This window comes from Python bivittatus, unplaced genomic scaffold (assembly GCF_059951505.1).
Source record: "Python bivittatus isolate LINGU-HERP-01145 unplaced genomic scaffold, Pbiv_v1 ctg000700_np1212, whole genome shotgun sequence".
Classification (NCBI taxonomy): Eukaryota; Metazoa; Chordata; class Lepidosauria; order Squamata; family Pythonidae; genus Python; species Python bivittatus.
This window is the reverse complement of record NW_028277098.1, coordinates 82,831,735-82,845,303: the sequence shown is the minus strand read 5'-3', so window position 1 is coordinate 82,845,303 and position 13,569 is coordinate 82,831,735. Positions and strand designations below refer to the sequence as shown.

Below are 13,569 nucleotides of genomic sequence, written 5' to 3'. Positions count from 1 at the left end.
ATCAGGAATGTTCTGCTGAACTCAGTGTGCTTAAGACCATATGCTTACAGTATCCTAATCATGTATATTCAGAAGTAGCCCTAGCTGTATGTATAAGATTACAACCACATGTAATGTAATTCTGTGAGTTTATTCAGAAGTTAAAACCCCACTGTACAATAGCTAACATACATTTGAATAAGGATAGGTAAATTACCAGATTCAAATGTTTACTCAGCCTGGTAGCTTAGTGAAATACATTGGGCCAGTTACTGGCTGTGAATGTGTTGACTTAACAGAATTTTCTGGGTTTGTGCAGTACATTGGAATATAAACCACAGAAGTTGGCTTTGTGTGACACCCACAGCCAATGATTGCCAACCTGTGGTTAGGGGTTCGCACTGCAGGTGGTCCCTCAGTTTTGCCAATATATATTCAAAAATTGTTAAAATCTTGGGAGATTGAAGTTCCTGCCTCAAATCTTGCGAGATTTCAGATGGCAGTTTCAGCACATTTCAGTCCTTTAAAAAAAATTTTTTTTCTTTAGTTTTCTGATCCTATGGGCAACAACAAAACGAAGTTATGCGATAACAGGAACATAGATTAGCGCAGGCTGTAAATTCCCCCACGGTAGTTGGTAAACCATCTTCTAATGCAATGTGTGAATCCAACACCTCCAAAGTTAATAGGCCTGCCGCATCTTACTCAAACTTCGAAGACGCGCGAGCCCATCGCCCCCCTCCCCTGTGAATAAAGGAGGAATAAAAGGAGGAGGGACGTAGCCACGCCCACCAAAGCCCGGAGAGAATTGGCGCCGAGACCTGCGAACCACGTTGGTCGGGCTGTGAATTTTATCCCCCCCCATTCCACCCCCGGCGCTGTCTTCCGTCAGGCCCGGCTGCCGGGCGGGCGGGGTCCGCATTGGCTTCTCTTTTGCGGGCATCGCCTTGATAGGCTGCTCTGAGGCGGAAGTGCAGCCGCTGTTTGGGAGGCGGGGCCACCCCTTCAGTCAGAGCGGGTAGAGCTGCGAGAAAGCGAGCGGGATGGCGCGCCGGTGACTGCCGCCCCTCTTTGATTCTCCGCACCATCCCAGCCCTGCGCACCGGCTGCTGCTCCTGCGGCCATGGAGACCGTGCAGTTGCGACACCCGCGCCGGTGAGGAGCCGGACTTTGGGGGCCCGTAGAGAAAAGGGCGTGTTCGTGCGATTAGGAAGGTGGAAGAGCCGTCGAGGACAGAGCAAGCCGAGGCGACGGGGGTGTGCGCAGGATGCGCTTCTCCTTGCCTCTGAGACTTCCTCTCCGCTCTTGCTTGCGGAGGAAGTCCCGTGCCCCTGCTCCGCCGGCATTCGCTGGCCGGGGTTGGCTTGCATCTTGTGCTCAAGGACAGACGTCCTTCTGTAATTCTTTGTCTCAAAGTGGGTGCACAGCGTGTTTCCTATTGGTGGAGTCGCGTCTGCGTTTTGCAGCTGTTTGCCTCTTCTGTCTCCGTTAGTCCAATTACTTTTTTTGGATTTAAGTTCCACCTGAAATTCCAAGCTTCTGTACTGGGTCATCTTATATGTGTATTTTGTTTTCCTTTGTCGTGTTATATTCCACTGTAAAAACCAGAGCAGAAATGAAATGCACAGGCTTGTTCTTTTTCTGTTACAAAACCAAAATGCAGTGGTACCATTAGTGTGACAAAACTTACATGATGGTGTCTAAAGATACGGACTTATCATCTTAAGGCAGGATGACCTGGAGTAAAATCCCATTATTGATGACTCTGGTAGTAGCTTTCCAAATATTGAGATACGTTTCCCTCAGGCAGGGATACTGGGCATTTAAAACATGTGGTTTTCTATAGTTAGGGTTGATTTCCAAGTTTTTGGGTCGAACCATCAGCATAAAATTAGAGAAGTGAGTAGTAAGAAAGTTGTGTTTTATGAATTCGGAAGTCTTTGCAAGTTATATGTTGTCTTTTTAGAAACAGCTTTTCTGTAGGAGGTGGAGCGCAAACTGAACTAACGTACGATGGGCTCTCATGTATACATTCTGATGTGTATCAGACATTTTAGACACCATCTACACAGGAAGTTGCTCTTTAGTTACCAAAGTTCATTGCTTGCTTAAAAACATGGTAAGGGGAAGTGAACAAAGGAGCACCCAGTGACTTAAAATGCATAAAGGGAAGTTCTAAATGTCAAAATTACAGTTTCTTGTGCAGTTTTAATTGCCTAAATCATGCTTTATATGTCATGTTTTGACATTTAAAGTATTAAATATTTCTGTGTGTGTAGATTGCAAATTATATAATTTACTGAATTATTATTAGATTTTTATGCCACTTTTTAAAAAAAAACTTGATCATAATATAGGAATGAAATTAGCATAAAAGTTATGTCGGTGACAGTACTTTGTGAACACTGCTATTAATTTGATACCTGAAGATGTCTAAAACCATTTACATAATACTTCCAGAGATTTATTAAGAACTGCTTGATATTGGTATTATCTGGAAGGAAGTTGCTTTCCAGAAAGCAGAATAGGAATATGGAACTATGGAAGAAAACCTAATGATAGTTAGATATACATTATCTTTCTGTTTAAATAAAAGGTAATGCTGTACGCTTCATTATATATTTAAGAATATATTAATCCACATTGCAGTTTACTTTTGACTATACAGTTATTTGCAACTATACATGGTGCAAAATTAAAGACAGCATCTTTCTGCAAATGTGAATGCATAATGTAATTACTTGCAGATGCAAAATAAAAAAACTAAGAGTATGACAGGTGCAGAAGTTTGGACTTCTTTCCAGATTTTCATGTAATAAAATAAAGTAATGCACTGAATCAACTGGAAGTTTTGCACCTGCAGTATTTTTAGTTTTCTTATTTTGCATCTGTAAACAACTGCACATAAGTATGCATTCAGTTTATAGAGATGTGCTTAACTGTCAACCATGCAAAGGTTGTATCAGTTTCTGTTTATTTAGGGATTCATTGAAACATGCAATTTGAATAAGATTACCTAAATCTTTGCATGCAACTATATTTCCAGATTTAAAACTTAAAAAGAGGATGAGACTAGATCCCTGAGAACATGACTTCTCTTTGTCTTAAATCATAGAGAAGTTCTTAGGAAGATGAATATCAGTTGTCAAACTGGATCTTGCATGTTTATAGTTATGGTTTGATGTTTTTTCCTATTTACCATATTTAGGGTTAATCAGAATTTGTTCCGATGCTTGGCGAAGCTGCAGTTAGTTAATACAACTGAAAACTTGGCTCTTCTTCCAGGCCTTGGAATAGGGTATATGTGGAGCTCCTGTTAGTTGTGTTTTCTGTTATAGGGAGTGTGCTTGTCTGGACATGAGATTTTCTTTTTATCGTTTGCTATTTTGTAGTGTAAGCTCTGTGGAGTCAAGTAGCCTTTAAATCTCATTCATAGATAGATAGATAGATAGATAGATAGATAGATATTGCAATTTAATATCTGGAGAACCACAAATACAGTACTCTACCCATTGCAATAGGTGAAAAAACCCAAGTTAAAGACAATTGAGGTCTGAAGGAATTTCTGTAACATTAGACTGTTATTAGAGATTGTAGCTGGTTTCAATTTTGGATAGTGCATTTGCATACTGATCAAAAAGACCTGTTTCCTTTGTTTTGTGGCATAATGAATTACATTTTTTCCACAATAGCAATGGTGATAGATATATACATATATGTGCTCATGTGTGTCCCTCACCATCTCAGCCGCTCCATAGTCACTTGAATATGAACAATTAGGATTCTCAATTATTGTTTGTTTCCTTTTTTCTTTTATTGCCAATTATTTTTCAATCTTTTTAGCTTTCATGTTTTACTTGATGTATTATTTGCTTTGTAACATTTCTCTGTTTTGATAGTATCTCATAATTAGTCTATAGCTGTATACATTGATTTGTTTATCCTACATACAATATGCTTGCATTTCTTTAGATTGCTGATAACTATGAAATTTTGCAATCACTTTTCAGCAGCTTTACAAGTGACTTTAAAATTGGGTTAATGTTTTTCTGTTAAAATCTCTTAATTTATGATGATAAAAGTGGAGCAGTTTTACATAAAATAACATGTTGGTGAGTTGACTGGTGATATTTATCTGAGGCAATTACTTAGTGAAGCCAGGGAGTGTATATCAAGGGTTCTAAAATTGTGGGTTGTGGCCACTCAGAGAGTTACAAGCAAATGTGAGGGGTGGGGTGGGATGGGGTTAGGGTCACAATCTGTAAAAAAGCTGACCAGTTTTACCATTATCACGATTCATTCCTACTTTGCACAAACCTGTTGTGGGCTTGTACAGGCAAAGTTGAGAGGAAAGTCTAGAGTGAGTTTTGGGGGATTGGCTAAGCTACTAGGTCGAGCCCTAAATAATTAAATAGGAATTTGTAGTTTGTAGTTATTACTTAATCTTATTCATTATCACTTTAGGGGGTCATAAATATTTGAGGGACTACCTTTCCCCAATTACATCTACCTGTCCCATAAGGTCTGGCAGGTAGGGCATGTTGCGGGTCCTGTCTACCAAGGAATGTCATCTGACGGGACCCAGGAGGAGAGCCTTTTCTGCTGTGGCACCTGCCCTTTGGAATATCATTCCCCCTGAGATCAGATTGACCCCAACCTTGCTGGCCTTCCAGAAGGGCCTGAAGACATAGCTTTGCCATCCGGCTTGAGGATCTAGTAACATGAGTATAGGGCCTGTAAAGTGGCTGTATTAATAGGGAAACTGAGTGTACTTTGCAACATTTTTTAATGGTTTTTATTGTTTTCAATTTTTAAAAATGATTTTTGTTATTTTTTGGTAATTTTGTTCTATTATTTCTTGTGTTTTTTAACTTTGTATGTCACTCAAAGTCACATTTGTGAGTTATATAGTGTGTATTATTATGTATGTATTATATATATTGTGAGCTATATATACAGCTATATAGGTAATCCTTGCTTACTGATTGCCTCATTCAGTGACAGTTCCAAGTTATGACCATACTGTCCCTCAGTCACATGATTGCCACAGTCATGTGATCATCATTACAGTCAGTAGGTGTTCTCTGCTTGACCTGTTGTTTATCTTTTTTCCTCCCTTGCAGAGCAGAGAGATTGGAGAGAAAGGGATTACAAGAGAGTAAGCAGGCACACAATGGGGAATACATATCAAAAGCAATATGCTGGTGCTGGCAGCCACTAACGAGCTACACAAAATAAGCCTGGTGTATTTCCCATTGTATGCCAGTTTACTCTCTTGTAATCCCCTCCTCTCCAGTCTCTCCGCTCTGCAAGGGGGAGGGAGAATGGGTCAGACACAGGAGAGATTGCCTACAGAAATTGCTTGGTTTTTTTCTTCCCCCCCCTCTGCCTTGCAGAGTGGAGAGATTGGAGAGGAAGGGAATGCAAGAGAGTAAGCAGGCACATAATGGGGAATACACCAGGCTTTTTGCGTAGCATGCTCACGGCTGCCAGTGCCAGTTCATTGCTTTCGATGTGTATTCCCCATTATGTGCCCGCTTGCTCTCTTGTAATCCCTTTCTCTATAATGAATGTAAATACAAACATTAATTCCGTTCTTATTAATTATCCCAGTGCTGGGGTGTATATTCCAAAAGGTAGGGAAGTGGTTACAGGTAGTCTTCGACTTATGACCACAATTGGGACCGGAACTTCCATCACTAAGCAGTGCAGTGATTAAGTGAGTTGTGCCTGATTTTACAACCTTTTTCGTCATGGTTGTTAAGCAAATCATGCAGTCATTAAGCAAATCATGTCTTTAAGCAAATCCGGCTTTCCCCATTGACTTTGCTTGTTGGAAGCCCCTTGGGAAAGTTGCAAATGGCGCTTACGTGACCCCGGGATGCTGCAACTATCGTAGATATATGCTGGTTGCCAAGAGCCCAACTTGTGATCACGTGACCACAGGGACACTGTGACGGTTGTAAGTGTGAGGACCAGTTGTTAGTCACATTTTCCAGCACTGTTGTAACTTCAAACAGTTGTTAAATGAATGGTCCTAAGTCAAGGATTACCTGTAGGAGGCAAACAAAAGCCAAAAGGTGTGAAACTGATTAGTCTCGTCAGTTTTGAGCTGGAAAGCTCAGTCACAGTCACATGATTTCCCACTTAGCGATGGAGTTGCCCATTCTAATTGTGGTTGCTAAACAAGGACTATCTGTATAAATTTACCAAATAAATAAATATCAGAGTTTGAGAACTAGTGTGTGTAGTTGTCAAATGTGCTATGATAACATTTGAAAGTGAATTAACTGGTTAAATGTATGAATATGGTTAATACATGTGGATTAGCATGATATATGAAAATAGCCAATTGTGGCTCATTTAAAAATGCATTGCTAGAACCATTTGTGGCTGTAACACTTACCCAAATTGCAGCTTGGGAAGGATAACATATTTGCTGTTTTCTATTCCAAACCAGAATCTATTCTGTAATCTTAAAGCTTTATCATTAAGACTTGTTCTCATGTTTCACCATTTCCTGGGTAAAGTCTTAGCAGTATTTCCTCTTTTAAATTCATTGTGCAGTTTGCATATGCTGCTGATTCTTTTTGTCTTTTTGCATTCAGAAAATGAATATCTAGTTTTCAGGAAACTATGTAGAAAACATTTCATTATGAATAGTGCATTTTGGATAAAAAAATATTTTATGAATTGGAATACTTTCCAGTATAGGAGAAAGAGCTGATGCAAATGTCAGGATGCCTGGGAACTTTTGGTGTCTCTCTTCTGCCTGTCCTTAAAAAGTGTGTTGTTGTATATGTATGGATTACACTCAGTATTGGTAGAAGAATTTGTAACAAACTATAATATATTTACTGCTGATATTGAGCTGGGATTGAAGGTCTGTCCAGCGAAATCTGATAACACAATGTCTAATTATTTGATTCCAGGCAGCTAAGAAAATTAGATGAAGATAGTTTGACAAAACAGCCTGAAGAAGTGTTTGATGTGTTAGAAAAACTTGGAGAAGGGTAAGTGAATTACATAAGCATCCTTACCACAGTGTATATAATGCTACCAGAGATAATAGCTGTGTATATAAGAATGGTGTCATTTCCTGATATGCATAGGTAAACATAACTCTTTGAAACAGCAAGTCATTTTGAAGATTGTAAATAAACCAGGCTGCTTATTTCAGAGCAAAACCTTGTTTTATGCAGTAGAGAAAGTTAGTTACAGAGTGACTTGTACTCCAGGAGATAGGAGGTGTGCAGAAGTTTTATTATAGACATCAAATGTTGTACCAATCAGTAACTGGGCTGCCATATTTTGCTTGAATTACAGTTTCAGACTCTTTTCAAGAGCAGTCCCATGTAAAGTGGAGTGCAGTAGTCAAGAGCAGTTGTAATTAAGGCACTGATCACTATTGCTAATCACTCACTGAGGAAAGATTACATGGCTTCATGGACTGTAATTATGCAAACATAATTTTTGCCTATACATGCAAATTCAGTGATGGTTGGGGTTCTGGAAGCACATCCAAACTGTGAACATGCTGTTTCTGGGTGATGTAGCATCATCCAGAATAGGTTTCACCTCAGTCCTAGAGTCCAGCTTTTTCCTACCAATGGCACCTTTGTCTTAATCTGGATTTAATTTCAGGTTGTTCTCCTTCATCTAGCCCATTATCAAGATTAGGAGGAATTCAAGGATACTGATTGCTTTCTTCTTACCAAGTTACTTGGTAGGGAGCAGTCGAGCTTGGTGTCATCAGTAAATTAATGGCATCCCACTCCAGAGCTCCAAACCTCCCTCACTGATTTCCTATAGATGTTAAACAGCATAGCAGACAAGACAGAATCCTGTGGAACACAATAGATCAGTGATCCAGATGTTGAAGAGTAGTCCCCCAGCACCATTTTTTGGGCATTCCCAACAGGCAGGACTCAAACCATTGCAAAACAGTGCTCCTAAGCCCCAGTTCCACTGGAGAACTGGGTTGGATCATTTTAACCAGTCCTCTAAGCTTGTAGAGGATTAGAGCAGCTGCCAGTCTAAAATTGATCAGATAATGAGATCTCTGTGTAGTGGAGTTACAGAAAGTTCTTCCATGTTCAGATCACTGGCTTAGCCAAACAGAATACTAAATTCTGGAACATGCCTTGCTGGATTGGAGGTGGGGTAAAGTTGGGGAGGTCGCTACCAATTAAAATAGGTTAATGGCTTTGAAATGTAGGAAAAACAATGTTTTACTTTGAATTTTGGTTACACTAGTTGCTGTGGCTTTTTTTGTTAAATTAGTACATAATGTTTGCTGATGATGTTTATGATTGTATGCATTTGGGTACTCAAACGAACAAAATGTATACAGGTGGTCCTCAATTAATGACCACTAGTTCAGGGACCATTCAAAGTTACAACAGTGCTCAATAAGTGGTGTTTATAATCAGTCCTCAAAGCTCTAGCCATCCCAGCACCCCATTGTCATGTGATCACAATCTGGGTACTTGGCAATAGGCTCACACTTACCGCAGTTGCAGAGTCCCATGGTCATGTGAATGTGATAATTTGACCTTCCCTGCTGGCTTCTCATAAGCAAAGTCAATGGGAAAGCCGGCAAGAGAGGCTGCCAGGTTACTTGGGTAAGTCTCCCCGACCTGTGCACACTCCCTTAGCCCCTCTGTGCTCGCATCATGCTGGCTACCCATACACCCTTCCTGGCCACTCACTCACCTTCCCAGGTCACTCGCACACCCTCCCTGGCTACTCGCACACCTTCCCCACCTGACAGCAGCCACCCCAAGCCTTGCTATGCCTGCGCCATGCCTCCTCACCACTCATGCACCCTCTTAGAGCCTTACAGTGCTCACACGTCACCTCCCCACCACCCGTGCATCCTCCCCGCCTCACTGTGCCCGTGCTGCGCACCCTCACACAACCTTCCCAGCCATTTGTGCACTCTTGCACACCCTCCCCCATCTGGCAGCAGCCACCCCACGCCCTACCATGCTTGCGCCGCACCTCCCCAGCCACCCGTGCACCCCCTTGCTCCCACTCCCACCTGGCAGCAGCCACTTATCTGTCTGTTGGCCTGCTTGTGAGCCACCTGGGACTTGCAACTTCCTGCTGGCTTCCCCACTGATTTTGGTTGTTGGAAGCCAGCAGGTAGTTGTGAGGAGATGCTCACTTAACAACACAGGGCAATGGGGAATGCAGGGATTGCCATCACTAAACAATGCAGTCACGTGAGATCATGCTTTACAACCACGTTGCTTAGTGACGGGAATTCTGTTAAAGATTCCATCACTACTACTCTGCAGACTTTTTCTGAGCAGGCCAAGGAACCATTAAGATTTTACTACCATAGCTGAGGAAAAAAAGCTAAAAGGGTACAGTTAGTAGGGTCCATGAAATGGTTTTGTCATTTCTATGCAGAGCCTTTGTTCCTATCTACATTTTTGCAATATGTAACCAAAGATTATGCCACTGCTATTCCTGTAATGTCAGATATTCTGTATTTCCATGGTGGCTGAAAGCAGAGACATACATCAGAAGATAAATATTGTAGTTCCTGTCTTCTAAAGTAAAGTAAACATTTCTATGTGAGTCAAGTTGTTAGTAGCATTTAAAACCATTTCTTAAAATTTCTTTTTTGTTGTCCCCCACCCTCCCTTTCTGGCATTTTGTTTGTTTAGCCTATTTTAGGTTCTGTAAGTTTCCTGCCGCAAGGCAATAGGAAACTCTGTGCTGCTGTGGTTAGAGGGGTTCCAAAAGGGGGCTGCCGTGTCTTCAGGTTGTCCATTTCTGGCAAATTGAGGAAGCCATGCTGTGTGCAAAGCCTCATATGTAGCTTTGGATCATTTTCCTCAATAAATCAGTGAACAAGTATAATGTTTTTGACTAATTTGTTTAATTCGGTTCTCTTTATCTAGTCATTGGACTTGTGTGGAGAACAGATCACATTTTAGGTCATATGTATGCAGAAATATTGAAAATTCAAAAGAGTTCACAAACTTTTAAGTACCACTGTATGCCTTGATATTAGGAGAGTTAGTGTAAGTTCGTTGTGCAAGGTAGAGTGCTTGAACATGCAGTATAACACTGCCAAAGTCTTGCTCTCCTTTTTTTTACACATTTGTGTAGAACGGGATCAAAACAACAGGAAGTGAAAGGTATAGGGAAAAGGGAGAATTTATTCAGAAATTCACATGGAAGTTATACTAACTTTAGAAAATGTATCAGGTGGCAGAGAAAATCTCTATTCTCATTTACAATTCTCTGCCTGCCCTTACTGCAGGGTGAAGTCCTGCACTAGTTTTACTGCAGGGTGAAGTTCTGTACTAGTTTACGTCAGCAGTGCTTCTGGGAATAGTCATGCAGCTGTATGACACTGTGTTATTAGAAGATCACTTCAAGAAATGCAACAGGGAATACAGGATGTATTTAACCATCCAGTCTTCAAACACAGGCTTCTGTTCCTACAGAATACAGTAATTCAAAGAAAGTCTGCTGTAACAGAAAGGTGTATGTGAAGATCACATAGCAGCTTCTGCCCTAGCAGTTCTTCTTGGACAAATCTTTTTGATTACTCCATACTGAATGGTCACCTGACCATGTAGTCTGTGAGAACACACTACTAGTCCAGATTGGCAAGGGTCCAGTCAAGCAGGGCACTGCTTACGTTCTTATATTCATTCTTATAACCAGTCCAGGAGTGCTACAGACTTTAAATTTATAGGAAGAAAATCTCATATTGTTGAGGATGTATATATGGTCATTTTTAATGTAAAACAGAAAGACATCCCTTGGCCACTTTGTGCTTTTATAATTGACGGGTGAAATCTTATGTGTGCCTGCATTTTTTAAAAAAGAAATAATTCTTCCTTTCTTTGAGAAAGAAGCAAGGGAAAGATATATTTTTCAGGGGTCAAGATTTGGCATGAGGCATTCCAGCACAATGATCAGGTTTCTTCTATTGTCCTTGCTGAGTTTCAGGTTTGGGTTTCTTGTTACAGATCCTATGGCAGCGTATTCAAAGCTATCCATAAAGAAACAGGCCAAGTTGTTGCAATTAAGCAAGTTCCTGTTGAGTCTGATTTGCAGGAGATTATTAAGGAGATATCAATAATGCAGCAGTGTGATAGGTAAGTATCAGCATTCAGTATTTTCACTCACCAGTGGGGGATCCCTTGTTCCTCATTCTCCTAAAATACTGTTAAAAAAATTATGTGGGCGGTTATGTCGCTTTTTTCTATAGTTTGATGGGAGGAAAGAGATGGTTTCTCTATTATGTGCTGGGTGAAATAAAGGACGGGTTTGTCCTTTTTCCCCCTATGTTTCTATGGAGACCGAGTGAAGATAGAGAATTCCTGCAGTGCTTTGTTGCTTCAAAATGGTAGAAAGCAATGGAGACCATTCTTTTACCTAAGGAAAGCTTTATTTTATTTTTGCTGTATTTTTAATATAGTAACTAGCAAATTTTAGATACTTTAGAAGTGTCATCATATCCCCCCCTCACAACTTGTCTTTTCTCACAGCTAAACATAGCAAGTTCCTATAGTGTCTTCTGATAAAATTCTCCATCTTATTTTCCTTTTCTGCCTCTGATTGTTCTTGAAATGTGGAGCCAAGAACTACATACAGTACTTAAAGTGAGGTCTAACCAATTCAACATATAATAGACCTATTACTTCCTGTGATTTATACACTAGATTCCTGTTGATTCAGCTTAAAATTGCATTTGTTTTTATGTCACTCTGCTGGGTCATAGTCATTTGGTGATCAACTACAATTCCAAGACCTCATGTGTGCTATTACCAGGGGGACCTATACCTGTGCCTTTGATTTATTTCACAATAGAAGAACTTTGCATCTGTCTCTCTTAAATTGCATTGTTAATTTCATCCTATTTCTCTAGCTAGTGATTTGTTCTCTTTAAATATGAAATTAAGATATATTATGTCTATAGCATTTCACAATCTACTGTTGAAATTACTAGATAAGTTTAGTCTGGCAAGATTTAATCATTGCACCATTTTAAGGTGCCTACAGATCAAACTCTTTATAATCTGCTGTAGAATATTTCCAGTTAAAAATTTCAGATGGAATAGCCTGTAGCATTCAGAATTCCATTTTGCCCTCCTACAGTTGTCTGAATGGACTGTCACCTGTTCTCTAGGATTTCTCAGAGACTAAATCAAAGTAAGAGTTATATAGTTTTGCTTTTTCTTTGTTAACTGTTAGCATTTTGCCTTTTTCACTGAATAGGTGTTAACATGTTTTTTTTCTTCCTTTTACCCATACCCGAAGAAGCTCTTGTCATTCATGACATCCTTCACTGACTGGCTCATTTTGAACTTTAACTTTCCTGATACTGCCTGCAAATTTAGGCTACCTGTATATGCTATTACTTTGTATCCTGTCTCTCATTTTTACTTCTATATGTGTCCTTTTTTTAATTTGTGCTAAGCTTTTTGTGCTGCCACATTTCCTTTATCTCTTCCTGGAATTATTCATGATTGTGCTTTTAATATTTTATTTCTTAAGACTCTTTCATCCATTTTGAGCACCTTTCTCTGTTAGCTTTTCCTACCGTGGGATCAGCTTTTCATTGCTCTGAGTTTATTAAATCTGAAGTCCAAGATATTACTCAGTTACTGAGGTTCAGCCCAAAGAACTCCACGAGAAGTACAGATACAGTTCTGTTGCATTTATTAGCTTCCATCTCCAAGACAGAATCTCTCCAGACTGAATCTAAACTTCCCAAGCCAGCAAGCCAAAACACCGTGAATTCCTTAGGGTGGTGCCAGTCTCAACTTCTTAACCTTCCCACGCTCCTGCTGGGGGCTAAGGAAATGCTTATCTCCCCGAGCGCGGCCTTCATCAAACCATTCCATCACAGTTACATTCAACTTTGCTTTTGATAGCAGAAACTCCATTACCTTGTAACTTCCCCCAAAGTTTCCATGACTTCCATTTCATCTACCAAAACTTTTGTATTGGTTAGGATCAAGAGAGGTATAGCGCATTCTCTTCTCCTACCTTTTCCCTCTAAAGGAGAAGGTTGTCAGGAATTTCCTGGAATTTCCAAGAATGATAGTGGATACCAGCAGCTGTGTTGCTTTTATTCCTTCTGTTTATTTTAATAAAGATGCTCTCAACAGCATGGCCTAGGTCATTACCCTGGATATCTGTGCAACTGTGGATATTTTTAATATACATTTAAATGTGTCCTCCCCTTCTATTGCTTCTGTCCTTTCTGAACACCTACGCCCTTTAGTTATTGCATTCCTGTCCTGTTAAACCAGTATCAAGAAAGTCTGTATTCTAAAAGCTCATCGAATGTTTCTATTAACTTGGCCATATTGATCTCCTTTATGTACTCTGGTGTCTTTGGGTTGTTTTGAATTTTGTAAATAAGAGAGCTCTGTTCATTTCCCACAATCGTCTTGAACCACAGTATTTTTTTTTTAAAGGGTTAATGAGCTTTAAATGTTGTGTTCAGAACCTTTACATGGAGATTTATTTTTATTGGAAAATTATTGGAATATTGGTAAATACTCCAAATTTCAGATAATTTTAAAAAATATATATCTAAGTTTAGAGAAA

The 13,569-nt window shown here is 39.9% G+C and overlaps 1 protein-coding gene across 1 annotated transcript in view; it reads left to right on the top strand.

Moving 5' to 3' along the window:
* Positions 1 to 976: 976 nt before the first annotated feature.
* STK4 (serine/threonine kinase 4) overlaps positions 977 to 13,569 on the top strand; it is a 76,417-nt gene continuing 63,824 nt past the window's right edge. Inside the window, exons 1-3 of the mRNA XM_007426738.4 lie at positions 977 to 1,134; positions 6,912 to 6,992; positions 10,977 to 11,105. Coding sequence (XP_007426800.1) covers positions 1,103 to 1,134; positions 6,912 to 6,992; positions 10,977 to 11,105 — 242 coding nt within the window. The 5' untranslated portion in view covers positions 977 to 1,102. The remainder of the gene's footprint in view (positions 1,135 to 6,911; positions 6,993 to 10,976; positions 11,106 to 13,569) is intronic.